Source organism: Copadichromis virginalis, linkage group LG3 (assembly GCF_057382275.1).
Source record: "Copadichromis virginalis isolate Kocher_CV1m ecotype Utaka linkage group LG3, C_Virginalis_male_GT1.1, whole genome shotgun sequence".
NCBI lineage: Eukaryota > Metazoa > Chordata > Actinopteri > Cichliformes > Cichlidae > Copadichromis > Copadichromis virginalis.
The window spans coordinates 57595609-57623106 of NC_140620.1; the positions used below are offsets into that span (position 1 = coordinate 57595609).

At 40.1% G+C, this 27498-nt stretch overlaps 1 protein-coding gene, 1 long non-coding RNA gene and 1 pseudogene across 2 annotated transcripts in view; 1 reads left to right on the plus strand and 2 right to left on the minus strand.

Moving 5' to 3' along the window:
- adam19a (ADAM metallopeptidase domain 19a) overlaps positions 1–24138 on the minus strand; it is a 91986-nt gene extending 67848 nt beyond the window's left edge. The window contains exons 1-2 of the mRNA XM_085451790.1: positions 23945–24138; positions 7837–7916 (exon numbers count right to left, since the gene is read on the minus strand). Coding sequence (XP_085307916.1) covers positions 7837–7916; positions 23945–24071 — 207 coding nt within the window. The 5' untranslated portion in view covers positions 24072–24138. The remainder of the gene's footprint in view (positions 1–7836; positions 7917–23944) is intronic.
- Positions 1104–5328, minus strand: LOC146715378 (uncharacterized). Its single transcript, XR_014918976.1, has 2 exons — positions 2544–5328; positions 1104–2386 (listed from the first exon to the last, which is right to left on the minus strand). It is a non-coding gene; the product is annotated as an uncharacterized LOC146715378 (long non-coding RNA).
- LOC146715379 (E3 SUMO-protein ligase ZBED1-like) lies at positions 18667–20064 on the plus strand (annotated as a pseudogene).
- Positions 24139–27498: the final 3360 nt, after the last annotated feature.

Sequence of the window (27498 nt, forward strand, 5' to 3'; positions counted from 1 at the left end):
CAATAATCTAAACGCGATGACACAAATGCATGAACATTTTTTCCAGTTCAGCTGAGGAGACCATATATCTCCTCAGCTGACCTGGCATTTTCTCCATCTTCTTGGAACTATAGGCCTTTGGAGTTGACACCGCAATGCATTGTGGGAGCGCGGCGCCATTTTCCGGGTCCACAATCAAAACAAACACACTGTGTTGGAACGACGAATACAAGAAAGATACTTAAAAGCAGCTCAAAAGAGAATCAACTATATAGAGACCAATTGCGTCCAGAGGTGAAGCGGCAGTACTTGCAGAAAATGTGGACCAGTATGAAATACGGCCATGGAGTAGAAACCCTGAAGACCAACCGCTATTGGCATAGCCTGACATATTTCGTACCTTGTCTGTGGAGTCAGCGTGTACAAGTCGTCATTCAAACAAAGGTAAGTCAGCTTGAGTACTGCGAGTGAAATGCATTTGATTTTCCCCCGAACATTCAAATTAGTGCAGCATAAATTCACTCATGAGGGGGAAATTACAGTGAGAACATGTGGAGGCTCTGTTAGATGGAAAACATAGTGAGTTCTGTGCATTGATGTAACATTGTCCTGGAGGATTTAATTTTTCTTTATGGTTAAAGAAATGGCAATGATTTATTCATATTTATTATAAATAATTCTAATTATACATCTTGCTTCCATGTTTGTATCCTGTGTCACAAAAATACATTTTATTTTAGTTTTATACATTGATTAATGACCTGCAGAATCTCCTTATCATATTAAGTGATTCATAATTGTCACTTTATGCTTTCGCCATCTTGAAAGTGATTACATCCTTGCATTACATACTTTAGGTTCATTTTCTGCAGGCAGGTTTCTGAGAGATAACAGGCATATTTACACTATAACATGCAGCGTTCTATAGATGGACACATAAAGAAATGAAAAATTACATGTATGTGCTAACTTTCTAAACACTTTGTTACAGTTATGATAAAGTAGATAAAACACATTTGTGTCGGCCTTGGCTCATAGTTCTTGTCTTTAAATGAACTTTGCGTGTGTTTCAGGTCCTGCACTCCCACTTTTGGCGGCGAAGAAAAACTCATGGCTCAAAGTGGTCTAACTCAAAAAATGATCTTTATTTTACATTTCCGGAAAAGGAGACTGAGCACACAGAGACACCAGCTCAAGTCTAAAGCAGCAGCAGACAGCTTGATTGTTATATACTTTCTCTAGACGTCACGCACACTTTAAGTTTCAATCAAACACTCTGCTTAGTTTCACTTTCTGTCTGCACCTCATATGCTCTGCAAAAGCATGCAGTTTCCTGTCAGCCTGCGACCTAGTTCTTTGTCACCTCTGGGCCTGGTTTATAAAGGCCTATACATAAAACAATATAACCAGCAAATAAGCATTAAGAATATATATTAAATACATGACAACTTTCAAAGACTGAATGAACCAGCATTGCAGTCATGGGTCACTGTGAGCACCACAGGGAAGGTTGAAGCCGCCCACTGCAGCTGTATGGCCGGAGTCGCGGAGACCTGCACCCACGTCACTGTTCTTCTGTTTAATGTAGAAGCAACAGTGCGGATCCGTGGCACAAGGACTGTTACAGATGAACATGCATACTGGGTTTTGCTGGGTAATATGACCAGAGGTTGGCCATAATACTTCTCCTCTTCAGCTGCCCAAAAAAGGCTCTTGATCAAAACATAAACAGACCATCCATATTGAAAGGTAAAAGGAGCCGTCCTCAAAACAGAAAAATCCCACCTGCTACTGTGGAGGAGTTGTCACTGCTACTGGATACTTTGCTGGAACACGGTAAAGCTGTGGGTCGTGGGAATGACCAATAATGTTTTATCTAGGGGTCTAGATTTATGCCTGAAGTGCACTGCCGTGTAAATAATTTGCATTTACCAAATATGTCCCGACTGAGTACCACTGTTCAAAAGTGGAATAAAGAAACAAACTAATTTTTGCCTCTTTTTTAAAAAAAATTAAAACCACTTTATAGAACATCACATCAGTAACAGTGTAGAATCCATGTCATTTATAGTTTACAAATGACAAAATGTTTACACAAAATCATGACAGTGTTTACATGATGTCACCCACTACCAGCACTTTATTTACTGTATCTTTTGAAAAAATACCACTATTTATACAACAAAAGACTTAAGAATATTTAACAGGAGCAAGTTTCATTTTCCCCTGGTTTTACTACCACACTGTTCACCAAACGCAGCAAACCTTCACCATCTTATCCAGGAGGGTCACCTCTTCACCCTCACATGAAGAAGTAATCTGATTGGCATGGTGGTATGTTTGAAGCAGGTCCCTTGTGTAGCGCTGGAACCCAGTCACAATGTCATCCTTGTCATAGGCTGGTTTGCTGCAATAATGCCAAATAATTAGCAACTCTATAAATAGAGGGTAGTTCTGCAAAATCACTCATTAGGATGTTTGTTCTAATTTGCTGTGACCTCAGAGTGCATTGAAAATAAAACTAATAGGCTATAAAGAGTGATATGAACATAGTTAGAACTTACCGGAATGAAAATGTCTGGAGCACACCACCAGATATTTGGAGATAGAAGAGAACTGGATATCAACTCGTCTCACAGCTGCTATCCAGACTAGACGCCTTCGTTTGGTAACATCGATACACGAGCTGCCTCATGTTGCTTCCAGGTTGGGAAAGAGTGAAAAGATAAACCATTTTCAAGCTTATTCTCTTGCCGGTCGTGCGATCGAACTGTGCAGCCAATACAGCAAATACGAACCATGGCTGTTGTGTGTGCCTTCGCTCTTTTTTCGCTTGCACTTTGGACCCGGAAAATGGCACATCAGGCCAAAATCCTTTCCACGCCCACCCCCGTGACATCACGCTCCAAAGCCCTAAATATACTTAGATAAGTTAATTGATTAATCCAAATTGCCCACAGGTGTGAATGTGGGAGTAAATGCGAGCACAAATGGTTGTCAGCCTCTGTGTGTTGGCCCCACGACAGGCTGGCGACCTGTCCAGGATGGTACCCCGCCTCTCACTCTATGACAGCTGGGATAGGCTCCAGCGCCCCCTCTGACCCTGAAAAGGATAAGCGGAAGCGAATGGATGGATGGATAAAATTCCAACTATAGTCGGGGAGGGGAATCTGAACACCTCACTCAGGAGTAAACTAGACCCTGTGTCACTATATTCTCTTGCTAAACAACTTAAATATTAATGCTCAAACATTAATAAGGGGGATTTCCAAGGACGATGGGTTCACACCAGGGACGTATGACTGATGAGAAAGAGTTTGGTAGGCTTTTGTGTGGCTACTAAAAACATGCGGTGGAGGACATTTAACTGGAAATGTGTCATTAGGAATTTTATCACTCCACATGTGAGGAGTAAACTGCTTCAAATGCAACAGACCTGCTATGTCTTGGAATATGTCATTTACATAGATCTCACCTGTACCCACATCTTCTATGTTAGCATTGGCCACTCGTTAGTATGCTGGTTACGTGAGCCTGACTTATAATTTCATGCATAATTTTATTGTTCACTTGGGTTTCCCCTTTGCATAATCATGAGCATTACAGTTTTTCCTAATTGTTTACACACATTTTCCAAAAGCATATTGTCAGAATTCAACACAAATCAAAAAACACACACACAATGGGCAAAACCCTTCAATTCACCTGCAAAATAAAGTCATCATATTGACTTACTGTAAGCCTTTTTATGTTCAGTGTAACACTTACTACAGACAGTACATAGGCCTACATGAGTGCATTGTAAAAGATTACAGAATGTTTGTATACAAAACTCACAAATACATGGTACCAAATATATTTTTACTGTATTCTCCCACAAAAACAATGTACAGTGTTCATCCCAACCAAAACAAAGTTGCGCATACCATCAGTGTTGGCCAAGTTACTTTGAAAAGTAATTAATTCTAGTTACTAGTTACTTCTTCAAAAAAAGTAACTGAGTTAGTAACTGAGTTACAAGATTCTAAAAGTAATTAATTACTTGAAAAGTAATTAATTACTTAAAAAGTAACTATTGCGTTACTTTGAAGAAAACGTTTAACCCTCTGGGGTCCAGGGTATAATTGGCCATTTTTAACTACTTTTGATGTTTCCTCCACATTTCACCTTTAAAAACTATTTCCTTTGCCTTGTTTGGTATCATCCTTTTCAGCACAACCTCACGTGTCTGAATTTACAGTCATGTTTTCATTTTGATATACTGTATTAACGCAATTGATCTAAAATCAGACAAAAAACATAAAATCAGAGTGGAAAAGGTTATATTTTTTACTGTAACAACCACAAACATGTTTAATGAATCATATTTCATAACTTAAAATGCAAATATAAATTGTCAATTTTAAAATCCTATGCACAAGTTTTGCAAACAACAAAGTTATTTGCATCCATTTACCTTTTACCTTGATTTTTTAAATAACCATTTCAAACTATTTACAGAACAATCAGCTGTTCTTCAATAAGATGCCACACAAATTATTTGCGCCACTCCAAAAAATTTATTTCTGTCCACTATAAAGGAGACATCACAGCCTGATACCTGCAGGTCTGACAGCAGCAGGTGTATCACTCCTGTTTCTACCTGGAGACAGCATTCGCCTCATTGTTCTGACACACAACACAAAACTATTCACAACACTACACACTAACTACACAAGACAACACATTAACTACACACTCAAACACGCTAAACGTCACAAATCTCTCACATCGCAAAACTTGCTCTCCTTCTTTTTCTGCTCTCTCCCTCCGTCACTCCTAAAACTTCCCCTGTTTTGTTTTTTTTTACTCATAAGCAGAGAGTGCTCGCTGCGCTGTCCTAGACAGTAAACGTGTTAGTCCAATAATCACACAACTGGTATGTTAACTCCAACTTTAATGGTTGCCTTCTTTCGTTCCTTCACACAAGAAAAAACTGACACTCCAAAAACTCCTACTTCCCCTTCCCGCCTGCGTGTAGCCATGCCCCCCTTCACCGGACACTTGCGCAGTGGGACAGATACATCTTAACATCTTCCCTTTTTCTTTTAAGGAAAGGAAAACAGATTAGAACAATTTTTTTTTCTTTTTGAACAATATAACATAAACATAATTTAACATTCCAAACTAGTGTTTAAAAGAAACATTTTTATGAGTGTTAATTTTTTATTTTTTGTCATTAGTCCTTTCAGCTTTCTAGCTGCCATTCCCCTTCTCTCAGGGCTCTTAGCAGTCCAAGTGCTGATATCCCCACTTTTGTCAGGCAGTTAGCGAGCTGCTCTTTGGTAGATGTCCATATGATGTGCCGAATAGTCCCTGTGTGCATAAGTTCTTTGATGCTACTGATGTCGAGCCGAAGCACTCATGCCAGCACTGTCTAGCACAACACCTGGAGCTCAGTTTTGCCCCCTGAGCTCCAGGTGTTGTGCTAGACAGTGATCATGATTACCGTCCTTGGGAGCGTGCGCAGCTGCTTAAAGCTGTAGAGTCCAGATTACTTACGTAGTCAGCTACTTCCGTACAACCGATATAAGATGCGGTAAGTTGAACACAGCTTCAACCGTCTGTTTGTTTAAAAATTAGTAATGGACCGCATTTTCTTGTTAGTAACTGTAACGGCGTTGTAACGATAGGAATTGTAATTAGTTAGATTACCCGTTAGTGAAAAAAGTAACGGCATTACTTGTAACTTACTTGTACTCGTTATTTGTACTCCCATCACTGCATACCGTGGTCTGCATATACAACAGAGGAACCTACTGCATAGAGTTACAGTAAAAAAAAAACAAAAAAAAAAACAACTTTGCTGCATCCTCTCTTCTCTTTCAGTCTGCCAGAGCACCTCATCCACATCACAATCAACATGCTTGTAATGCAATATGCTTCCCACCCCAGTTACCTATAGCTGCATGTTATGATCCAGGTCATTGTTGCCGTGTGGTGCTGTTACTTGCCACACCATGCGGGGGGCATTGTTTGTACTCTGTGATGTCTGTTATGTAAGTTTCCAGGTGGAGGCTGACCATTGGTGGAAGAGGGAATGAGGCCAGCTACAAATTGGGACCTGACTGGGCCGCCAGCCCCTCCTACTACTTCCTGTTTCCAGTGAGTTTGGGGCCCTTCGTGGCGTGTGACAGAGCTGGGCTGCAGTAAAAACAGTTTAGAGAGTCGTATCTGGACATGGTAGCTGTAGGGGTGGGAAGCCGTTTCTTTTACAACCTTTTTCTCCTGTTTCGGGTAGGGAGACAGGTTAGAGCAGGGGTGCCCAATCCCGGTCCTCGAGAGCTACTATCCTGCAGCTTTTAGATGCATCCCTACTCCAACACAGCTGAATCAAATGGTTTGATCTCTTCAGCATGCCATCATGTTTGGCAAAGGCCTCATAACAAGCCATTCATTTGATTCAGGTGTGTGGGAGCAAGGATGCATCTAAAAGCTGCAGGACGGTAGCTCTTGAGGACCGGGATTGGGCACCCCTGGGTTAGAGGTTTGTATTTTCTTTTGGGGTTGATTCACTATAGGTAAGTTAGTTCTGATTCATTTCCAGTGTGTTTTGTTTGTTGTTTTGGCCATGCCCGCCCTGACGCTCGCTACCTGTCAAGTTAATAAAACGACTAGTCATTGTAAAACTGTCGCTGTGTGATTTACTTCTTTTTATTATTTTTCTTGTGTTGCACTCCAGCGCCCCCAGGCCGGTGTGTAAAATGCACAAAGGGTACAATTGCCAGTACGTTGGTGAGGGATTTGGCCAGGGACATTGACCAGTTATGTTCCTGCCTCTCCACCTCCTTTTTGCCAGATTGAACCCTACTTCATCTATGGAAAATATATTCATGGGGCTTTTCTATGTAATCCATAGATTTTCTATGTAATACACTCTCTATAAAAATAAGTGTGTGTAAGTGATGCAGAAAGAGACTTGTGAAATAGTGTATTTACAGTATATGCACTCCAGATATATGTGCATTACAGTATAGTCTACAGTACTGCAAGAGTACCATCTGTAACAATCTAGAATACAAACAGTAGGCCTATGGACATAGAATTGTACTCAAAGAGTCGCTGCTGAAAGTATGTGTAGGTTACACTTGCACATACTGATATTGTAGATCTTTAACTCTTGCAGTTTCGTTCAAAGGGGTTGAACACACCATTAGAAACGTGTTTTCAATTGTGAGTTGCTGTGTGTAAAGATGACAGCTGTGTTGAAGTTGTGTTCACGTTTTGCTGCCAGCGTTTACAGTTTTGCAACATTCCTACCTCTTACTCAATGTGTACTACCACTGATGACATTGCTTCTTATATTTTATTTATTTTATATATATATAACTTTTTTTGGTTTGTTTATTTTAAAGGATTTTTAATGTAAAAATCTACACGCAGCTAATGAAGAGATGCCATACTGTGTTTTGTTGTTCTTGTAACAGTGACGGATCTATTCTATTTATTTCTAAGAGGTGTGGACTAAATACAGCTGATGCTAATAAGAGTAGGACAAACTGTAAATTAACAATTTTTTTACAATATTTTTTTCCTCCTTGGTTGGCATCAAGGTACCATCAGGCCAAACAGAGATTGAGTACAGCAAGTCACTGAAAACCGTTTCCAAACTACCAATTTCAGGCAAACAAGATGAGCAGATGAGTTTAAAACTTTAGTGGCTTCATTCTCCCACCTGAATGTGTATCTTTTAGTATGTTTGTGTCCATCTGAAACAGTAAAGGTTGTGGAGGTTGAAACAATGTGTCGGCTGGCGATGAAGGCATATATATATAATATATATATATATATATATATATATATATATATATATCTGACCTTTGTGGCAGGTTCTGTATGCCTCTTCGTTTGACTTGGAGAAATCCATTCCACCATCACGGTCCTTCCCTGCTGCAGTCCTTGGAGACACAAAAGAATTAGGGAGATTAATATAATGTGGGATTTCTTACATAGACTGGGTCAGCTTGCTGACAGTGTAGCATCACTACATCTCTAAGAAAAAAAATAGCAGTCAGACTGCATAAAAGATATCATTCCTTTCTAATTTAGGAAAGTTGAATAAGACAAACTTCAGTATTCTGTTTTATTGTTTGAGGTCAGGTGACAGTGTCACGGCTGTCGAGGCGAGGCCGTGTTGTGTTGGAGGGAAAAGGACCCAAAATGCAGGCAGTTAACTGATAATGCAAGTGACGTTTATTTACAAGTAATAGGGTGATGGAAGAGGCAGTGAGGAATGACAAATGACTAAAGAAACCTAAACTGGGAAAACTAAATAATAGTGATGGCCCGCTTGAAGCTGACGCTCCGGTGCGTGTCAAAAAAGGGAAATTTATTAAAATTATAGGGAAATTTCCCTAATGTAATATTATTTATAAAAATAACCATCTAGCGATTAACTGCATAAGTACATGGAGGCGGGACCTCACAGCAGAAGCATACTCCATAATGTGTTGTATATTATTATATGTAACGTGGTATTTTTCAATGATTGTATTTACCAACATCAAGACGTCACAAGCAAAGAAAGACCACACCATGATGCATGTTTAAACAAGGAAAGTTTACTGGTCAAAATTATTTATTAAAGAAATAAATAACATTTTTGTCATCCCAAAAAATACACGTTTAAAGCAACACAACGGTGGCCCAATATCAGACAGAATTCCACTCTGTAGAGTGAGCAATCTTAACGAAGCAGTTGGTTTTATTTTGTGGATTCAAGCTGCTCTTCATATTTTTGGCCACCAGATGTCACCAGAGAGGACTGTGTTGAAAAGCTTCGAAAACAGAACACACTCACATGAGACGGGGACCTTCAGAATAAAACAGGAAACTCAGACACAGAGAACCAGACAAGGCAGTGAACTAAACAGACAGAGTGACACCATAGACAGACAGAACACAGAAGTGGGGCCAGGGCAGGCACAGAACAGAAACCTAACAAATGGCAAATCATAACAGAATACATACTCAGAATAAACAAAAGCATAAAGAAACACAAAACACTGAGCCAGCAGACTCAGGACCAGTGTTGGTCAAGTTACTTGAAAAAAGTAATCAGTAACTAATTACTGATTACTTCCCCAAAAAAGTAATCCCGTTACTTTACTGATTACTTATTTTCAAAAGTAATTAATTACTTAGTTACTTTTTAAAAACACGATTTACAACCTGAGTAGGTGATAAAGCGATAGATCTTTCAGCCCAATTCTACTTTTTCTACATAATCCATCATACAAAATGTAATCAAATGAAAAGTCTCTTTTTAAAACTTGTTTTATTAGTTTTAACCTTTTAACTTTATGCATCAAGCAAAAATTTCATTATATGCAACATTCTCTGACTGGAAGAAATTTGTTTAATATTTAAACCTATTTTCTGCACATTCCAGCACATAAAATATTTTTTGTGTGTGTGTGTGTGTGTGTTTACACTCACTCTTTCAAATACATGCAAGTAAAACACAGCAGAAAATAAATAACATCAAAGACTAGCGGTCCTGTTGCTCTTTTTTCACCTGTAAAGCAGCAGTGGCGTAGGCGGAGGTTTGCCCTGGTGCAGGTTTGCCGCAGTGGTCAGTTTAAGAATCCGCGAGTTTCTCTGTGAGTTTCCCATTACGTGGTAGCGCACTCGGTTCTTGCTTGGAAGTTTAGGGGTTTTTTTTCGCTGTAAAAAGAAGTTTTCTTCCCACGCACAACGGGACACTAATGTTTTTGTCACTTTTTATGGAATCAAACTCAAAATAAGGTCAGTACTTCAACATTTTAAACTAGAGATGGACTGATCCGATATTTATGTATCGGTATCGGTCCGATACTGACCTAAATTACTGGATCGGATATCGGGGAAAAATAAAAAATGTAATCCGATCCATTAAATATCACGAAAGCACCTCACAAAACTTGCAACACGCCGTAACTCACCTCAGAACGTTAGCACGTCGGAGCAGTATGCATCACGTGATAGAGCGGCTGTGGCATGCGGGACCTGTCGGTGGTCTGGATAGCATGTGGAGCTTCGCTAGCAACCCGGCATTTCATCTCCGACAAAGTTATCTCCGAGAGAAGTAAAGCAAGTGTGTAAGTCCATCTCTGAATGTTTGTAAAGCATTCCTGCGTTAAGCTTAACAAACGATATATGGAGCGACTGCCTCTTCTCTCCCCCTCCCTCTCCTGCTGCTATCATGAAATCATGAAACTGCTTAAATGATCAGCTGATCGGCTTTTCTGTCGTGAGTCCGTCTCTCTTGTTTGTTTTTGGCCCACTTTGCACCAGAAAGAGGAAACCAGCGGTTGAACAACAGCAGCACGTTTAAGCTTGATAATCTGTTGTTAGAATTTATTTAATATTACTTTCTACACCAGGATCCTTTTCTACGTAGCTGACGGCTGGTAACTGTGCAGGGGCGGATCTAGCAAAGTTTAGCCAGGGAGGCCGATAGGGCATTAACAGGGAAAAGGGGGCAAAGACATACTTTTCTTTCTTATTCTCATTTAAAATGTCGAGCTTTTAATAAATAATTATCTGACACCCAAAGTTTTAATTTGATGTAAAATGAATAGAAGTCAATTACTGTATATAGTGACTATTAAGTCTAATATAAATACCCTAGTAAGCTATAGTACTTTTTCCTTTGGGAAGGTACCATCTGTGCAGTCTGCAATTTTGTTGAAGAAAGATGTTGAATCTATTTAATATTTCTTGAAAAATAATTGATTTCTGTGCATTTTTTTTCACACTGCATCAAATTAAGGTTGATTACGTCGATTAAGCATCATGAGGTGGAGCGTGAGGGGTGGTTCCCTATTTTTTATTTATTTATTTTTGTTGTTGCTGGGAGTTGGAACCCTGTTAGTTAGGTTGCTTAATATTTACCATAAGTACTCTTTAAAATACCAGAATAGGGAGGATGGTGTAGGTTTAAGTTTATTAGATTGATCAGTATTGCTGAACTATGAAATATTTTTTTTGCATACAGGTATAACAGAATAGCTTTAGTGTAGTTGTTGTTTTAAACTTGAGTATGAACTTATACAAAATGCAGCAAGATATTTAAAAAACAGTTTTGTTGATTAAAAAACACTATATCGGATTCATATCGGTATCGACAGATATCCAAATTTATGATATCGGTATCGGTATCGGACATAAAAAAGTGGTATCGTGCCATCTCTATTTTAAACGCTGCACGCTCATACTCTCTCCCGCACTCGATATATAATCCATTGTTGATATGCACACTGCTGTTGTCACAAACGTCGCACTCGCTTACATCACCGTCATGAGACATTCTCACAAAAAAAAATAAAAAATCACGGTTTTAGTAACGCAGCGTTCCTACGGGAAAGTAACGGTAATCTGAATACCGTTTTTGCAATAGTAATCCCTTACTTTACTCGTTACCTGAAAAAAGTAATCAGATTACAGTAATGCATTACTGCCCATCTCTGCTCCGGACCATGAGAGTAAGTGTGTTTGCAATGTAGATTATAAGATATTCAAAGCTATACCAGCATGCACACTGGAAAAAGTTGCACCTGACGTATACTTTTGGACTAGATGGGATTTATCAAACAAAGAAACTATGGTTGATATAACATGAACAATACAAATACAACAACAACCAAGATAGGAGCAGTGGCCTTCTGGCAGGATAAGCAAGGTAAGCAATGCTCATCTTGTTGAAACTAAAAATAGACAAATGAAAAAATACCAAAGTAAAGTGATCTCTCTCCTTTGATCTTAGACAACAGTGTCACTCGGGTGCATGCATCTAGCCTATACTAAATCCAGTATAAATTACTGCCATCTTGTGATCAGGGTCTGCTACTGTTGTTGTCATTTATGTGAACTGGGAAAGACCATCTCTGAATCGAGGAGCTGACCTAAGGGTACATCTTTCACCATCTTACAATCCTGTGACTGCAGCCATTCCTCAACTCTCTGTGAACGGTACTCATGGTCATTGATCAATAACCACTGATCGATGGTCATGACAATTTGCATATGAATCATCATGAAACTGACCTCTCTGCCCAATAGTGGTGATAGTGTCAGTCATTAGGTAAATGTGAAGTTTGCGTTACAATGTAACGCAATGTACTTGCGTTACATTGTAAAATAACTGAACTCGCTGAAAATCATTATTTAATTTCAATAATTTATCTTCTAAAGGTAAAAATAAACTCTGCCGCTTTAACATCACTGTAGTGCAGCTGTACGTCATTTCACGCCAGTTTGCCGCATAGTCGTATCCTACAGCGGAAGATGTCGGACTCGGCTGAAGCGGGGGCCTGTTTTATGAAATGGAAATATTCCCGTCACTTCACTTTTCTAAAACAAGCAGACAAGAACATTACGGTAATGTCCTGGGGAGAAAAAATTATCGGCCGCAGTCAATAGCACGAGTAATCTGCTGAAGCACCTGACACGGCAGCACAGATAAAGCCTTCTGAGTGATTCTTGTTCATCATCCATGGATAACACCGCGGCAACTACTGCTAAGCAGACGAAACTTGATTTCACTTCAGCAGCACAGAAAGTGTCTGAAGGTGAGCTTAAGAAAATGATTGTGGAAGAGATGCTACCGCTGCGTACTGTAGAGTCTCCGTCTTTTAGGTGCATATTAAACACAATACCTGTGTGTGGCAAAAAAGCAGCACTGCATGATCGAAAAACGTTTTCTACTTAAGTGTTATGCTGACATGGAAATGGAGCTTAAAGAGACATTCGAGAGTTTGGAATATATTTCCACGACTGCTGACATTTGGGCCAGCCATAACAAAAGTTTTCTCGGAATGACGGCACACTGGATTGCTCCTTCTACTTTTGTACGAGGACATGCAGCGCTAGCATGTAAAAGAGTTCGAGGGAGACACACATATGATGTCATCGGCAATGAAATCGAGCAAGTACATTCGGCTTCAAAGTGTTCTGCAATGTGGACAAAAGCAAACCGTTCTTCTGTTGCTTCAGAGTTGGTAGATAATTTTTTCAAGAAAAAACTCATAGTGCCTGTTTCAACACGATGGAATTCATTTCACGACGCTCTGTCCAGGATCACTGACATTCCCCTTGCTGAATTAAATACGGTCTGCACTCAGTTTGGAGTCAAATGCTTCACTGATCGGGAGTATCTGTTCCTAAAGGAGTATTGTATCGTGTTGAAGCCACTCACTGTTGCACTAGACATATTGCAAGGAGAAGAGAACTGCTATTTTGGATGTCCAGGATGCTGGCACTGCAGGACGAGCTTAAGCTGATAGCATCCCTCCCTGATATCATTGTTAAGGTAATCTATATATACCCTTACCCTAAAATAAATTTTTGTTTTATTTATCATGCTCTTATGTGAAGTGTCTGATGTATTTTTTTCTCATAGGCGATCAAGGTGCGCTTTTCCTCAATGATGGACAATAAAGAAGCTCTCCTGGCTGCAGTCACTTTGCCTAAATTTAAGCTACGCTAGATCAGAGAAGAAGAGAAAAAAGACATGGTTAGGGCAATGCTTACTACAGAGTGCCGTGGGTTGTCTCTTGAAGACCAACAACCTGCTCAAGATCACAAGAACCCTGCTAACTCCACTGATGACTTTTTTTATTTGAGGAGGACGACTGTACCTACTCTGCTGAAACAGAGGTGATGGAATATTTGAAATCTGCTGGGTCTGAGCTGGGTGTTCTTCGCCAATTTCCCAGGATTAAGGCAATTTCACTGAGGTACAACACAGCCACACCATCAAGCGCACCAGCCGAAAGGCTTTTTAGCCTCGGCAATCTTGTGCTTACACCCAGAAGGAACAGACTGTCAAGTGAATGCTTTGAGAGACTTACATTAATGAGATACAACAACTTTTTCAAAAACAACACAGCTAAGTAGTACAAAAAATGTTTTGGAAAACATGAGTGCATACAGCATGCAGGAAATATGGTGCTCATTGGTTTGAGGAAGTTTCAGAGGAATTCTGTTTGTTAACCAAAGTTCAGAGTTAACTTCACTTTGTTGAATCACATGACATGATCACATACATCATGTATGAATATGTTACTCATTGCTTTGAAAATGTAAAAATTTTAATGTTTACTGCGTGAAATATGTCATGTTTAACATTTCTTAAGTTAAGCTTTTTTGTTATTCAGATATGTTGCAGAAAAATATATTTGTTATTCTGGAATTGTGTTTCTTAGCTAAAGAAAGTCACATTCCTTACTAAAAAATGTAATTATTAAAGAATGTTTGTTAATAGACCTCTCTTCATTGAGTCATACTTGTTATTAATCTCTGGCTCTCTTAAATCTGCTCTAAAGACCTACCTTTTGGGTTTGGCTTTTAAACCCAGTATAATTTTTTTTTTTTACTATGTATTTTATATTATTCTTTTTATGTTATTAATATCTGTCTCTCTTCCACAGCATGTCTTTTATCCTGTCTTCCTTCTCTCACCCCAACTGGTCGTGGCGGATGGCAGATCCTCCCTGAGCCTGTTTCTGCAGGTCTCTTCCTGTTAAAAGGGAGTTTTTCCTTCCCACTGTCAACAAAGTGCTTGCTAATTGGGGGTCATATGATTGTTGGGTTTTTCTCTGTAGGTATTATTGTAGTGTCGACCTTACAATGTAAAGTGCCTTGAGGCGACTGATGCTGTGATTTGGTTCTATATAAACAAAACCGCATTGAAAGTGAATTACACAAAATTTCCTCCTAATTTAAAAAAGGCCTTACAACTGAAACTATGTAAAGGGAGTACTAGATAGTTTCCAAACACAGAGACAGATAATCTGGAACAGGACTTTTCCCAAATACGGGAATACTATAACCAGAATTGGAAGGTTACAGCCTTTAAAGCTTTGTCAACAACATAATCAAGCATTTTTATCAATCTGAGCTCAGCCTTTAACTGCACCCCCAAATGAAGTAATCACGAAGCTGTATGAAACACCAAAGCCAGGAAAATGGGGAAAAGATGCAGGAATTCAATTATTTATTCCATTTTTATTACCGACAAATCAGAACAATAGGTATCTCAAGGTAGGGCTGCTCGATTATGGCAAAAATGATAATCACGATTATTTTCACTGAAATTGAGATCTCGATTATTTGACGATATTTATTTAACCCTTTAAGACCTACCATAGGACCAAGTCCGCCAGAGCTTATATTATTTTTTTTACATGTTGTAGTGCCATTTGTGGGAGCATTTCAAGTTGCTATACAACTGTTATAGCCCATATTTTAATAATATGTATGCATTAAGTCCATAGTAACTACATTAATTGCAAAAAAGTGCAATAAACTACAAGAAAATTGAAAATCGTTTTTGGTTTTTTTACATATATTTCTACTTGGAGAAATTTAAGATCCCTCAAAACTTTAAATACAAAAAAGTTGCAAAAAATAGTTTACATCAACAGGAAATTTATTTTGAGTGTCTTCATAGTTTTATTTTGGAGATACACCAATTTTTATATACTACAGGAAAAACCAAAAAACAATCCTATGATGCAAAAACAGCAGGTGCATCAAAATAAGCTATTTCCAGCAGTGCAATTTGAGTTAAGCATCACAGAAACTATTCAGAAAAGTCAAACATGACCAGTATAGGCTTTTAAGGCCTACAAGTTAAAAAAAACTACATTTTCCGCGAAGATGACGTCACTTCCGGTTTCGGCCAGGAAATGGCGGACATGCAATAGTTCCCGCAGACGTCTGTTTCACTGTGGGAAGTGTTACGAACAGCTGATCGGATCTGCAAAACGTCTTTCTGGAATATTATGTTTTTGTTCCTGCAAGCGCTTTTTATGCAATTTTTGCAAAGCTTTATGTGGAAGGAAACCGTGACCGAGGACAAGCTGATGGCATCAGATGTAAGTACAACTCCTCCGGTTTCATATGCAAAACAAATTATTGCGCTAGCTTACGCAGTTCCGGTTCTACAGGGATTTAAAAATAGTTACACAAAATGGAGCGTGCTGCTTTGACGGCTTTAAAGGGTTAACAATGACTTTAAAAAAATAATATAAAATAGTGTGCAACACCACTGAAGTTTTTTTTACCTCTCTTTTCAACCAACGGCAGTCACTCTCCTCTCCAAATAACTTCTGCTTAGCTTTCCGAGCTTCCCTCGGGTCCTCTTAATCAGCGGTCTCCAACCTTTTTTGCGCCAGGACCGGTTTATAAGGTGTCGCGGATAAATGAGGGAGGGGCTAATAATCGGCTCAGTCATTTTTAATGATCGTTGAAAGCCCAGATCGTAATCGTGATTAAAATTCGATTAATTGAGCAGCCCTATCTCAAGGTAACTGTTGTTGTAAGATAAAAACCCTACAATAATATAAAGAAACAGAAAACCCCAACAAACATATGACCCCTATGAGCAAGCACGCGTGATGGCATGACCATAGCTGGACTGGCCATCGGACAAACTCGGTGGGCCGATTTTTTTTTTCTTTTTTTGTAACGGTATAAACAATGAGAGGTGGTGGATTGGCCAGATGCTGGCCGGTGTGTAAAAACAACTCATTTGTTTGGTGGTGGCTATGGCGGAGCTTCCACAGATTCAGTAACATTAGCAAGTGGTGGAGGCCAGCAGGTGGATGAGGGAGAGGGGAGGCAGGAGGAGGAGAGACCCGAGGCAGCACGGGTCCGAGTGTCAGGTGAATTGAACTTCAGGTAAGAAGTTATGACCTGCAGTCTATCTGGGTCAGATATAAACCAAGTTTAGGTGGAGTTTATTTTCGTTGTGCTGACTTTTTACAGTCAGTTACAATAACTCGTACTGCGTACTAGCTAGCATGACGGAGTTTTCATCAGAATTGTTGGAGCGAACTTTATTTTATTCATAAGGTTAGTTAGTAGAGTTGCCAACCGTCCTGTAAAAAGACGGAATCGTCCCGCATTCAGAGAAAATATTACGCGCTTCGTATTGAGGTGAAAAGGAACAGTTTGTCCCGGACTTCAGCTAGAATGGAAAAAGACACAAAGCTGGAGTTATTCTGTCTTTACGCTGCACAGCTGCCTCTTCTTCTCTCATTCTGTCCCCCTCCTCTCCTGTTGCTACTTCAATCATGAAACCGATCAATGATCAGCTGATCGGTTTTTCTGGAGCAAGTTCTGTCTCTCTTGTTTGTTTATCGCCCACTTTGCGCCAGAAAGAGGAAATCACCAGACAACAGCAACAGCAGCACGTTTAAGCTTGATCAGCTGTTGTTAGAATTTATTTAATATTAATTTCTAGTATCAGCTGATGTTTGCTGGAGCCACAGCTGTAAAACTGCTGGTCATGATATCATTTGGTTATCTGGTGAGAGGGAAACATGAAGATGAAACCAGGAGATGTCCTTACTGAATCATCAGAGCTGAACAGGTGATGGAGAAACAGGTTTACCTTTTAGGTGACATGAATGAGTTGAAGGGAAGTTTCTGAGAGACAAATAACACCAGGATCCTTTTTTACGCTGACAGCTGGTAACTGTGCAGGTGCGGATCTAGCAAAGTTTTGCCAGGGGCCAGGTAGGGAATTAACAGGGAGAGGTGGGCACAAGGAAATACTTTCTTATTCTCATTTAAAATGTCTCGCTTTTATTAAATAATTATCTGAAGCTTACAACCAAAGTTTTTATCTGACGTAAAATGTATAGAAATAATACCACAAGACTGTACATCACTGTCACAACAGCGTTTGTTTTCATTCAAAGGCTTTATGGCTTTAAAGAGAAGGTTTTCAGGAAACACTGTTAAATCATCAAAGACCCCAGTCACCCAGCACATGGACTCTTCACCCTCCTGCCTTCTGGGAGGCGCTACAGGAGCCTCCGGACTAAGACCACCAGGTACCGGAACAGCTTCTTCCCCACAGCTGCCAGACTCCTGAACTCTGCCTCCTGACATCTGACCCACATTAAACACATGGACTGGACACACACACACACACACACACACACACACACACAACGGACAACTGTATCGGACACAATAATAACATGGTCTGAACCACCAATCTCAACCACTAGCACTTTATATAGCCTCTGTAGAAATTATCCACATATCTCACTTATCTTAACTGCACTACTGTATAATTCTGTATAAATAATCATTCTGTAAAATACAATAATTTTTAATTCTACAACTGTTTATTACTTGCATAGTTCACATTTATGTATAGCTGTACATCTCATATTCTGTATAGTTTTTCATATTTATATCCTGTTCATAGCCTGTACATAGCTTGTACTCACTACAGCCTGTACATACTTATAGTTATAGCATATTCATAACATACCTTCATACCGTGTACATTATAACATACCATAATAGACCCATTTCTGTAATATACTTACATATCTATATTATTGCTAATATATATTTTAGGGATGTAGGAAAATATCGATACATTAAAATATCGCGATATTTCGTGTAATGATACTGAATCGATATTCAAAATCAGTGTTATCGATTTTTTAATTGAAAAATTACATGCATTTACTGTGTATTTCTTTTGTATGTTGCAATTCAAACTCCGGCCACTTGTTTGCCGTTTTTACCGCCTTTACGTTACGGAAAAATGAGGTCTCGCGATAACTGTAGAAGCGTCTAGTTTGCCAAAAACCAACGAAGTAGAACAGTGGATGAGTGGCCAATTGTGCTAGCTAACTGATGACCGAAGAGGAGAGGATACAGCCGGCCCCAGCAGCTTTCAAAGCTGATGTGTGGACTTATTTTGGATTTATGACAAATAGAGTCAAATATTCGGGTAACACCACAAATTTACGAACACACGTGTGTAGACACCATAGCGATGTAGCGTCAAATGCTAATTTTAAAACGAAATGAGGTGATCTCGCTCAACGGACAATTGAAGAAGTTAACTTTTTGAAACTACCAGCAACTTCAACTCGTGCAACAAAAATAACGCAGTCAGTACTTGTTTTTATTTGCAAAGACATGCGCCCTCTGAGTGTTGTGGAGAATAAAGGATTTCGTAATAGGATTAAAACGCAGGAGCCCCGTTACACCGTTCCTTCCCGACAACACATCACGGACATCGCTCTGCCAAAGTTGTACCAAGAAGTCAAAGCGACAGTGCTGGACTCTCTCAGCTCGGCAGAGACAGTTGCTTTGACATGCGATTCTTGGACTTCGAGAGCCACTGAATCGTACGTAACTGTTACAGCTCATCACATAACGGACCAGTGGAACCTTCAGTCTCATGTACTACAAACCCGAGCCATGCATGACAGTCACACAGGTGAACACATTGCAGCGTTACTAACTGACGCTGTGGCTGAATGGGGATTGAACGCAAAGGACCTTGTTGTTGTTGTTACCGATAATGCACCAAACATGGCTCTCACGGCTAGACTTGCAGGCATAACGCACATACAATGTTTTGCACACAGTCTGAATCTCACCTCACAGAAAGCAATGAAAATACAATCCGTGGTGCGACTTCTCGGGAGGATCCGACGTGTAACAGCCTTTTTTAGGCGCAGCACCACAGCCAGCAATCAGTTGAAGCAGAAACAGTGCCTCCTTCAGCTACCAGCTCACAGATTGATCACGGACGTAATTACAAGATGGAACAGCTCCTATGATATGATAGATCGATTTTTAGAACAGCAACCAGCCATCTGTGCGGCTCTGCTTTCTGCAGAAGTTAGGAAGAGTGAAAAAGAAATTTTCACATTAAGTGAGTCTGACATCATATGTGCAGAAGAAGTTGTCAGGGCACTCAAGCCTATGAAGGACGCCACCCTGGTGAGAGAGGGGAGCATGCCAACCCTGTCCATCATTGCTCCTCTTCATGCCAAGCTTGTGATGGGTGCACAAGAAAGTGTTGATGATACACCGACAGTAAGGGACATTAAGACTGCCATAGCAGAAGATCTGGGAAAGAGATATGTAAATGAGAGGGAGACACTATGGATGGCATCAACTGTTGATCCTCGGTTTAAGGACCTGCCCTTCCTGTCTGAAGCAGAGGCCAGTGAGACCTATTCCAGACTGTTGGACACTGTGGTGGCTGTGATAAAGAAGGGGGGGAAAAGGAAGTAAATAAATGAATGAATTTACTTGGAAAAATTCAACTGAATTTATAAGAAAGTGAATAAAGTTTAAAAAAAAAAAGTATATTGATGACATTTGTCATCAGATATTAGAGCAGAACAGGGTGAATCTTGGTTTTAAATTTTGACTTTGTGACATTAATACTATTTTAATTTAATGTTTTTAAGGAGCAAAAGAATAAGGAGTCTGACAAACAAGTGGAGGAAGAGAATACCACAGAGGAGGATTATCACCCACATAACAAAAACAGCTTTGACTCGATCCCTCTGCCACCTCTAAAGAGACAGAGGACCTCATGTGCATTGGTGGACTTGCTTGGAGCTATGTTTGTGACAATACTGCACCAAAATCAGAACATGATGTTGCTGCAGCTGAGATCAAGAGGTATAGAGATGAGACCCCTTTGCCTCTCACAGGAAATCCTCTCAGTTGGTGGAAGGACCATGAACAGGAATACCCTCAACTATCCAAAGTAGCAAGGAGTTTCCTATGCATTCCTGGAACAAGTGTCTCTGCAGAGAGAGTTTTCTCCTCTGCAGGAGACATGGTAAATGCACAGAGAAGTGTCCTGAGAGCTGACCATGTCGACCAGCTTGTATTCCTGCACAAAAATCTGGAAATTGAAAAATAAGCACTGAGAAAACACTATAACATGTAAAATCTCAGATTTGAGAATGCTTGGTATTTTGGTTGAGTCTCATAAGCACTTATTTGAATGAGTAAATTCCCCTTTTCAGCTTTTACTAAAAGTGTTCCATTGATGGACATTGCAGAGCTGTACTTTATTTTATTAACACTTAATTTTAATAGCACTTTACATTGTTTGTTAATGTTTACTTGGATTCTTCAAGCAGTTTCATTTTTGATTTATATTTGTTTATGTTAAGGTCACATAAAAAGTGCTTTGTTTTCGTTTTTTACAATCATAGTACTTAGTAAGTAAGACCTCAGTGTTACATTGTTTACCTTTTTTCATGTTAAAGAAATAGTTGATATTTCAGTAAAGTAGTTTTTGTTTGTTTATTTAACATGACTTCTCATAAGGCAGATGTTAATTTCTCCATTCATTTTGAACTTAGAGAGAGTGTTTTTGTTTTAGATGGCTCATGTCAAGCATTTAACAGTTTGGACTGTTTACTGTGAGTTTTCCTAATTAAATTCAGTCCTAAACACAAATATCGCCTGGCTTTTAGTATCGCAATATATCGTATCGTCTCCCCTGTATTATGACAGATATTGTATCGCCAGATTCTTGCCAATACACACCCCTAATATATTTGTAATATATCTATATCATGGCTAAAGCACTTCTGGATGGATGCAAACTGCATTTTGTTGCCTTGTACCTGTGACATGTGCAATGACAATAAAGTTCAATTCTATTCTATTCTAAATGTTCAGTTTCTATACCATATGTTAAAACAATGTGTGATTAAAGTGGTGGGTAGGTTCTTTTAAATCCCTTTCATTCTTGCTGTTACCCTTCTCTCACCAATCAACACTGGCACTCGTCTCCACCCACTCAACTCTGCCTGCACTTTCTTTTTCACCTCTCTGTTGCTTTAAATGGTTGACCCAGATATTTGAACATCTAACTTCACTCTCTCCACTCCTTTGGTGTTCACTTTTACAACCATTTCCCTTGCATGCACAAACATAAGTATTCTGTCTTGCTTCTGTTAACATTCATTCCTCTTCTGTCCAGTAAATCTGATCCAGTATGGAAATCTAGTTCTTTATGACCTGCATGTTGTTGTTTTGTTCTTTTTGTTTCTTTATTTGTATTACCTGTAGACATGCTGATAGATGTTAGGATTTTCCTACCGGTTATATGTATTTGCTGGAGTTTCCCTTTCAGAGCCCACAGGGGAGCCAATTAAGATATTTTTAAGTGAGCTTTTAGTGATTTGTTACAGGATTTAAGATTTTTAGTCATAAATCAGCACTTACAGAACAGAAGTGCAGTCATCCAGCTCTGCAACATCACAAATCATTTTCATATAGCTCCTTCCCTTCTTCTCTCAGATCCGTGATATGACAGATATGATATGATATCTCTGTACCTGTGATGTTAACTCTGTGAAAAGTAATTCAAAATTCATGAGAGAATAAGTGAGGGTCTGAGAGGGCACCAGAGTTAGAGAGGAAGTGGGTGACTGTCCTGCAGAACAGAATTCCAAACAGAAGACATATGCAGGGATGAGAGCTGTAAGCAGCACGCAAGAACTGATTAAAGGCACTTAGACCGGTGACTTTACATGTTCTTTAGATTGACACTTTATCACTTATAATCAGTTGCAGGTGAAGAATCTAAACTTGCCACAGTAATGTAAATGCCACATTTACACCACACAAAAAAGAAAGAAAAAACTCAGACATCAAAGACTGAATCACCCGGTTACTTAACGAAATACCACTAACTCAACCACTCCCATACCACTTTACAAACGTGGCAGCTACACTGTATTAATAACTTATCATTCATGATTGTTATCATCATCATTAATAATTTTATTTCAGTTACTATTGTTACTTCTAAAATTAGTAGTAACAGTGGATGCATCATATCATCATCATCATTGATTTATTTACCAATAAATTAGCCGTTTCTTCTCTCATATCATCCTTAATCATACATAAATCCAGTGTGGGAGCCAGCCTGTTGGCTCTGGGCTGCATCAGTCTGCCTATCCTCCAGCGACTCTCTGAGCCTGCCTTTTATGGGCAGCGCACGAAGATGGACCGGCCTCATACTGAACTCACACATGCGAGTTCCCCTAAAGACATTACTGAGTTGTAACAAACTTAACACACTTGTAAAAGAGGTCATGGATAAATTCCCTCGCCGTGTTGGGGAGACGCAGACGATGCCACAGTTAGAATCTGGCCTGCTCACAATAACTCGTTAATGCTGGGCTTACACTGTGCGATTTTTGGCCCATTTGAGCCGATTTTTGAGTCGTGCGATCATCAATCGCTTGGTCGCGAGGGTGTCGTCGCAGCTTCTCACACTGCGCACGCGCAAACACAAATGTCAGCGAAAAAGACGGCGCAGCACGGCAGTGCGGCGTGTGATCTGGACACAAGCGATGGAGGCACAACTTGTAGAACTATGGCAAGCTCACCCGAGCCTTTTCGATGTGGCCTCACAAAATTATCACGACCACAACAACCATGAAAATAGTTGGATCTACACTCCTGCTCAATCACAGCTGCCTGATCAATGTTTTTCATTAGCAATTTAACAAAGTTGATGGTGGTGGTGTGTCTGTGTGAGTGAAAGACAGAGAGAGAGAGCGAGCGACAGAATTTCTGTTATAACCTTCATTTTATGGACGCACAGTTTGAGCACTCAGGTCGCATCAGAGCATCGGGTCGTATAGTGTGAGACCCTGTGCCGTGATCTACGAACTCCTGCGAGTCAATCGTGCAGTTTGAGCAGGAGCTGAATCGCGCGACTGAAAAAAAATCGCACAGTGTCTGCCCAGCATAACGCCTGGAACACATCTGGCCTCTGATTTCCTAAACATGGCGAGTCTTTGGTAGATTTCAGTAGAAGAGCCCCCTCCCCCATTAACATCACAGTAACATCACATCTAACAGATATCGCACTGCTGCTGCAGTCAGTGGCGTACTCTTGAGTACAGGACACCCAGCAAAGGTCTGCAGGTCATGTGTTGGCCGTTAATAACAGCTTTGATAACATCTTTTTTCACTGAAACGTCATCACACAGACCAAAAATACGGTCTTCTGTGTGTCAAAGTGACATGTTTCTTGCTTAAACTAAAGCCTTCTCACAGAGGCAGGCGCTTTTGCGGGTCAACAGCAACTGTTAAGCACAAGAAGTTTCTTCGGCGGTACTCTTACCTCGCTCTCCGTGTCTGGGGGCTCCTTCCACTGCGCCGTTCAGCACCAAGAAACAAAGAAGAGCGAGCACACGTCCACACTGTGCCGGGGATGTGTGAGTATTTTTCTGCCTGTGTTTACTATACATTCCTGTGACCCTCGACACTGCCAGCGTTCTTCAACTGTGCCTCCCTCACAGACTCATCCGAGCGTCAAAATACTCAGGAAAAGAAACCACTTCCGGTCCGAACCACCAAAGTAAAACCGAGCTCCAAACCAAACAGCCACGAATACAGGAAAGAATAAACTGATAAAAGCCAATCATTTTCACCATCCAATAAAATTTGCCCTACAGCCACCAAGTTTGTTCAAGATCAAAATAAAACAAAATAAACACAATCAAAAAACTTTTTTTTACTTCATAATACAAAACATTTAAACATATTTTACCAAATAATTACATTAATTCTAAACATGTACATACATAAAAATATAATTTAATAAAATAAGAATAAGAAAAAAATTCTGGGTTTAATTCTATCCATACCCCAGCTACAGCTGCATGCTGCTTTCATGTTCACTCTCTTTGGTGTTGGTCAAGTTACTTGAAAAAAGTAATCAGTAACTAATTACTGATTGCTTCCCCAAAAAAGTAATCCCGTTACTTTACTGATTACTTATTTTCAAAAGTAATTAATTACTTAGTTACTTAGTTACTATTTAAAAACACGATTTACAACCTGAATAGGTGATAAAGCGATAGATCTTTCAGCCCAATTCTACCTTTTCTACATAATCCATCATACAAAATGTAATCAGATGAAAAGTCTCTTTTTAAAACTTGTTTTATTACTTTTAATCTTTTAACTTTATGCATCAAGCAAACATTTAATTATATGCAACATTCTCTGACTGGAAGAAATTTGTTTAATATTTAAACCTATTTTCTGCACATTCCAGCACATAAAATATATATTTTTTGTGTGTTTACACACAGTCTTTCAAATAGATGCAAGTAAAACACAGCAGAAAATAAATAAAGTCAAAGACTAGCGGTCTTTTTGCTCTATTTTCACCTGTAAAGAGGGAGTAGGGTAGGCGGAGGATTATCCTGGTGCAGGTGTGCCGCAGCGGTCAGTGGAAGAATCCGCGAGTTTCTCTGTGAGTTTCTCATTACGTCGTAGCGCACTCGGTGCTTGCTTGGAAGTTTAGGAGGTTTTTTTCGCTGTAAAAAGAAGTTTTCTTCCCACGCACAACGGACACTAATGTTTTTGTCACTTTTTATGGAATCAAACTCAAAGTAAGGTCAGTACTTCCACGCTTTAAACGCTGCACGCTCATACTCTCTCCCGCACTCGATATGTGATCCATTGTTGATCTGCACACAGCTGTTGTCACAAACGTCGCACTTGCTATTGTCACTGTCATGAGACATTCTCGCAAAAAAATCACGGTTTTAGTAACGCAGTAACGCAGTGTTCCTACGGGAAAGTAACGGTAATCTAATTACCGTTTTTGCAATAGTAATCCCTTACTTTACTCGTTACTTGAAAAAAGTAATTGGATTACAGTAATGCGTTACTTGTAACGCGTTACTGTAATCCGATTACTTTTTTCCATCTCTGGTCCTGAATATGTCAAGATTTCGTCACCTCCTCTGGAAAATGTCTTTTCTGCAACGCCGTCACTCCAGTGTATTTTTGTCCTGCCGGGAAGAGAGTGGACACTGAGATGTAACACAAATGACTCGTTTTTTGCAGGTCCTCTGCTTTGTTGGGAGGACATTACCACATGTTACACTGAAAGTGCAAACAGTGTTTTAACTGTCAACTTTCTGTCACAGTAAATTTTATCACGTGCAATAAAACATTGACATTGTCAAAGTCAAAGGAAACTTTATTGTCATCCCTGCTATACACAGTACAGTATATAGAGAGACAAGATGACGAGGCTCCAGTTACATTCAGTGCAAAAGAACAACAACAAATACAGTAAGAGCAAGAACAAGAATAGAATTGTATACACTTTGAGGTAAAGGGTAAATGACATTTTAAAATTTACAATCATGATTTAAAGTGGCTTTGAAGTGTTTCAGATGGCCAACATAGCAGCTTTACAGTTTACAATGTGAGTGAAAGTGACCTTGAGTGAGATAAAGTAAAGTGACCAGCATGAGCAGGATTGCTGAGAGTGGGATTGTCTATAGAGCAGCATGTGATGTGGATGGTAGAAGCCAGCATCACAGTCCCTGGTGTAATGTGGATGGCCTCAGACAGCAGCAAAGGCCCTGGTGTAATGTGGATGGCCTCAGCCAACAGCACAGGCCCTGGTGTGGTGAAGATGGCCTCACAGGGAGCACTGGCCCTGGTGTAATGTGGATGGCATCAGCAAGTAGCACAGGCATTTGTGTATTGTGGATGGGATCAGCCAGCAACAAAGGCCCTGGCGAAATGTTGTTGGCCTCAGCCATGAACACAGGCCCTGGTGAAATGTAGATGGCCTCAGCTGGCAACATGCACCCTGGTGAAATGTAGTTGGTCTCAGCCAGTAGCACAGGCCCTGTTGTAATGTGGATGGCCTCATCTAACAACACTGGCCCTGGCGAAATATGGATGGTATTGGTCAGCAACACACACCCTGGTGTAATGTGGATGGCATCAACAAGCAGCAGAGGCCCTGGTGTGGTGAATATGGCCTCACAGGAAGCACTGTCACTGGTGTAATGTGGATGGTAGAAGCCGGCATCACAGTCCCTGGTGTAATGTGGATGGCCTCAGCCAACAGCACAGGCCCTGGTGTGGTGAATATGGCCTCACAGGGACCACTTGCCCTGGATTGCATCAGCCAGTAGCACAGGCCTTTGTATATTGTGGATGGGATCAGCCACCAACACAGGCCCTGGTGAAATGTAAATGTCCTCAGCCAGTAGCACAGGCCCTGTTGTAATGTGGATGGCATCATCTAACACCACTGGCCCTGGTGAAATGTGCATGATATCGGTCAGCACCACAGGCCCAGGTGTAATGTGGATGGCATCAACGAGCACCAGAGGCCCTGGTGGGGTGAAGATGGCCTCACAGGGAGCACTGGCCGTGGTGAAATGTGGATGGCATTAGGGCTGCTCAATTAATCGAATTTTAATCACGATTACGATCTGGGCTTTTAACGATCATTAAAAGTGACTGAGCCGATTATTAGCCCCTCCCTCGTGCTTTACTCTCGCGCTGCTCCGTGTGGCAAATCGAGCGCACCTCTCGTTTCGAACATGCGTCACAACAATTAAGAGGACCCGAGGGAAGCTCGGAAAGCTAAGCAGAAGTTACAGTGGGGCAAAAAAGTATTTAGTCAGCCACCGATTGTGCAAGTTCCCCCACCTAAAATGATGACAGAGGTCAGTAATTTGCACCAGAGGTACACTTCAACTGTGAGAGACAGAATGTGAAAAAGAAAATCCATGAATCCACATGGTAGGATTTGTAAAGAATTTATTCGTAAATCAGGGTGGAAAATAAGTATTTGGTCAATAACAAAAGTACAACTCAATACTTTGTAACATAACCTTTGTTGGCAATAAC